The sequence below is a fragment of the Dermacentor silvarum genome, chromosome 4 (genome assembly GCF_013339745.2).
Source record: "Dermacentor silvarum isolate Dsil-2018 chromosome 4, BIME_Dsil_1.4, whole genome shotgun sequence".
NCBI lineage: Eukaryota > Metazoa > Arthropoda > Arachnida > Ixodida > Ixodidae > Dermacentor > Dermacentor silvarum.
In genome coordinates this window covers 47,837,418-47,841,549 of record NC_051157.2, presented here as the reverse complement: position 1 = coordinate 47,841,549, position 4,132 = coordinate 47,837,418, and the positions used below count along the sequence as shown (strand labels likewise).

General features: G+C 51.5%; 1 protein-coding gene across 1 annotated transcript; it reads left to right on the top strand.

The window, feature by feature from the left end:
• Window positions 1–984: 984 nt before the first annotated feature.
• On the top strand, window positions 985–2,803 carry LOC119448098 (uncharacterized). Its single transcript, XM_037711577.2, has 2 exons — window positions 985–1,315; window positions 2,128–2,803. Exons 1-2 carry the CDS (start codon window positions 1,065–1,067, stop codon window positions 2,765–2,767), a joined length of 891 nt encoding a protein of 296 aa, XP_037567505.1. The 5' UTR covers window positions 985–1,064; the 3' UTR covers window positions 2,768–2,803.
• The last annotated feature ends 1,329 nt before the right edge of the window (window positions 2,804–4,132 follow it).

Here is a 4,132-nt window from a genome sequence, read left to right as displayed (position 1 = left end):
GCAATTTGTTATTAGGAGATCTGGTGCGTTTATGAGTCCGAGGGTCCATGTCTATACATCCTGATTGCCTAGCACTCGGAATCAGAGTTCACTCTGATTCCGAGTGAACTTCTTGATGAAATTGTTGTGAAGTTTAGGGAGCCTTCATGCAACAGCGTTGCATGCAGGTTCCCTAGTGAAGTTGAAGCTTGCGCTCCATCTCTACTCGCGGAGGGGGGTGATTTCGGCTCCACTGCGAGCGTGTGATTGCCCCTGACGCTCTCTTTTCGCGCTTTTGTGATTAGTGATGCATATATAGTCAATAAAAGTACGTCGTCCGCTCCTCTCGTTTACGGACTAACGCCAACAGGTGCATTATATACTTGACGCAATGCGCGCTAACCAACGTTGAAAGACTAGGTTCTAGACTATAGTAACGTTGGCCGTAGCTGCGCCACCATTAATCGGGAATACTACCACCGAGAGGCTTCAGGCTCATTCCATTTTCTTAGATAAGCACGCATTCTGTGCGACCAGTTATTTCTTTTGCTCTTGTTTACTTGATTTTCTTGATATCAGGTTTGCCTACTCCCTCGATGATGCATACCGTCATATAACGAAGAAGTTGCGCAACTGCTGCCGGCTGCCCCCACACGTGAAGACCGTATTCCTCGGCCAACTCGGATATACATGTATATATTCTGCACGACGGTATCTTTATTTGCACCTACGCCACGCAAGTCGCGCCAACACTGGCTGTAGATATGGCATTAAGCGACTCGATGGTTCGTATAGTTAATTTGGAGGTCGTGGATCACTTGTAAAGCACTTCGAGGTATACTTTTTCTTCTTCTTCTTTCTCTTCTTTTTTTTTTTTTTTAATCTGACAGGGTAGCTGGGAAGTTTGGGCAGAGCGGCAGTTCATGTTGCTAAGCAACTGAGACACGGCGAGTAAGGAATTTTTCAGCGATGTGTGGCGTGTATACCGAAGTGCGGCGCGAGAAGAAGACGATGACGCCGGCGGCGGGGCCGGGCGCGGCCGCTGCTGCACAGGCCATAGCAGCAGCCCGCGAGAAAGAGAAACAATGCCGGGGATTCCGCGGCCGTGTTCACCGCGTCGCAAGTCACGATCGGCGTCGGCGGAGCGAGAAAAAGCGCCTGTACTCGCGCAGGCCGCTGCCAAGCCCCAGCATGCCGCCACCACAGGTCCCGTGCTCGTATACCAGGTTGCGAAGCCGGCTCGCAGCGAGTCGTCGAGCCACGACCCCGTGATCGTGTACCAGTACCCGAGAGTCCTCGACAGCCCGTCCAAGTCGCCGACGCGAGCTACCAGCAGGTATAGTAAACGGCACCTATCCGGCGCATTGACTAGAGAGGAAATAACAGAAGACAGGAAAAAAAAAAAAAAAAGCTGTCCATTTGAGCGGACCTAATTTAAGCCTTCACACATCAAATACAGCTCCGTAAGTCCCGCGCTATCTTCTCCGCGGTGAATGTTTCCTTTACCTTGTATTCTCTATTGTGCGCTGCTTCGGTGGCTCGATGCACTTCCCCTACACTGCTTGTATGTACTTACCACATGCTACGACCCGCCGCGGTGGCTTAGCGGCTGTGGTGCTGCGCTGCTAAGCACGATGTTCACGGGATCAAATTCCGGCCGCGGCGGCCGCATTTCGATGGGGGCGAAATGCAAGAACGTCTGTGTCCCCTGCATTGGGGGCACGTTTAAGATCCCCTGGTGATCAACATTAATCCGGAGTCCCCCCACTACGGCGTTTCCTCATAATAAAGTGGTGATTTTGGCACGTAATACCCAACAATTCATGACCACATGCTATACGGCTACTGCACGTTGCCTCCGGGCTGACTCAAAGGCGAACTGTCCTTCCAGTTTTTTCGCCAATGCCTTGTGCACACTTCTTATCGCTTCGCCTATACATTTGTTCGTCGTGTGACTACGTCGTCGTGCCACAACAGGCGTGGCGGCTCAGCCCGCTTCCGAGTGTTCGAAGCTGCCCCTATAGCGGCGTTCCTGTAGAACGCGCGATGGAACCGCAGGATATGACACGCGAGCGTGCCTCGTCGTTGCGCAGCGCTATTTTTCAAGGACGCGCAGCGTTCAAAGAAAGTTGCTTTTCTGTCCAGCAGGTCTTCGAGGAGCGGCCGAGCGACGCCTTCCCCTCAGACTTCACCTTCGCGAAGGGCAACCGTCTCTCCGGCCGAGGAGCAGCCGGAGCCGCAGTCGTGCTGCATCATGGACCGCATCGAGAAGAAGTACCAGGAGTCGTCGAGCCAGCTGGACGGACAGCACCTGTACATCGTTCTCTGCTTCCAGTCGGCCATAGCCACGCTGCTCTTCCTGCTGTTCCTGTGCGTGCCGGTCGCCATGATCACGGTGGGCGCGCTCAACCTGTCCAACTGCCGGCTGAGCTATGCGATACCGCTCTGCCTGACCGTCGCCGGCTGTGCCTACCTGCTCATACCGCTGCTGAGCGCCGCGCTTGACTGGAACGCCAGCAACAGCTACTGCCCAATCATGATATCGGTGCTGGTGGTGGTGGCCATGGGAGCCTCAACCACGGGCTCCGTGTTCGTGTTCTCTGGCATGTGGCCCTCCGGGAAGCCAGACGACCCCCGGTACTGCCATCCAGCCGTCTACTACTTCTCGTTCATCATGTGGTCCACTTTCATCGTGTTCATACCCGTCATGCTCGTCGTGTCCGTAGTGGTGTTCAGGAAGTACGGCAGGCACAATGTCCACGCGGCCACGATGCCGTCGCCTAGGTAGTGACATTCCTGCCCTACCCGCTTCATATAAAGTGGAGCTTTGATTTTATTCACTGACTGATCCAGAGCACTCACCGGGTGCGTTTTGTACAATTGAGATGGCATTTACAGAGCGTAACGTGCGATATACGCAGAAAAAAAAAAACTTAAACTACCAGGTTTAACGCCCCAAGGCAAAACGCAGACTATAACCAAAGTGACACTTTGTGCACGTTGGTAATCCACAAGAACGTTAAAAAGCGCGAACTGGACACGGGCAAAAAAGGCACTTGTGTGTGTTTGTGTTCATATGCGACTTTTTGGTCTCCGTCCAGTTCCCGCTTTTTAACGTTTTTACAGACTATGACAGACGCCGTACTATGGGGTCTCAGAATAAGTTAGACTACCTGGGATTCTGTAATGCGCACACAAATTCTGCACTCTGCCTAAGCTTTTCTTTTTTTTTTTTGCATTTTGCACATTGCGCTCATCGAAATGCAGCCGCCGCTGTCGGGCATTTGAACCGCGACCACAGAGCTTCCTACAAAAATTACTAGGGAGAAATCTGGCGCGAGCGTCTACGGGAGCTGCACAATGGCGGTTCAGTAAACATGGGGAATGAACACGGAGGAACGACAATATTTCTGGTAGAAACCCATCTCCCGATGAATGTCGACGTTAATGAGATTAGCATTGAAGCAATGTAGCGACACACCGTATTGCCAGCACCCAGTGCACACGATGATGATGATCATGACCTTATCTTTGGCGCATACCCACTCACGGGGATCGGCCACGAGTCGGGCTTATTTTATACATGTGCGAAGTGAATAAATTTAGCAAATGTCTAATTTTGGTATATATAATAAAGCGAATAAATTCTAAGACGATTCAGTGGACAATAAATATATAAAAAGATCTTAGTGACGTCCTCGTCACCGATCGGCCCTCGCCACCCGATCTTGTGCACCACACGCGCTTGGCAGCTGGAAATTCCCGCTTGCCTGTCACGTGGTGAGAGGCTACTTCCCGTGAGCTTTATCTTTATATTTGTCATAAGGCTATCCTTCCTAGTCTTTCTTCTTTCTCCATAGGAATAATGGGTAGTCACGATTTTGCCTGAACTTTGTCCTTGTCGTTGCTATATTTTAGTCTTTATGGACTTGTCCATCTTTTTTTCTTTCTTTCCTCTTCTTTTCTGACTACCTTCTCTTCTTATTCCGTCCTTCCTAAAGAATAGGCAGGCGTTGTGTCCTTCTCGGTGGCAGCTGCCAGCCTCCTCCCTCCAGCTGCCAGCCTGCTCCCGACTTGGCGTACCGCCGTGCGCTCGAGCAGTTCCGTACATATGACGTCTGCTTATCGCTGCTGTGAATTCATTTATTGGAAG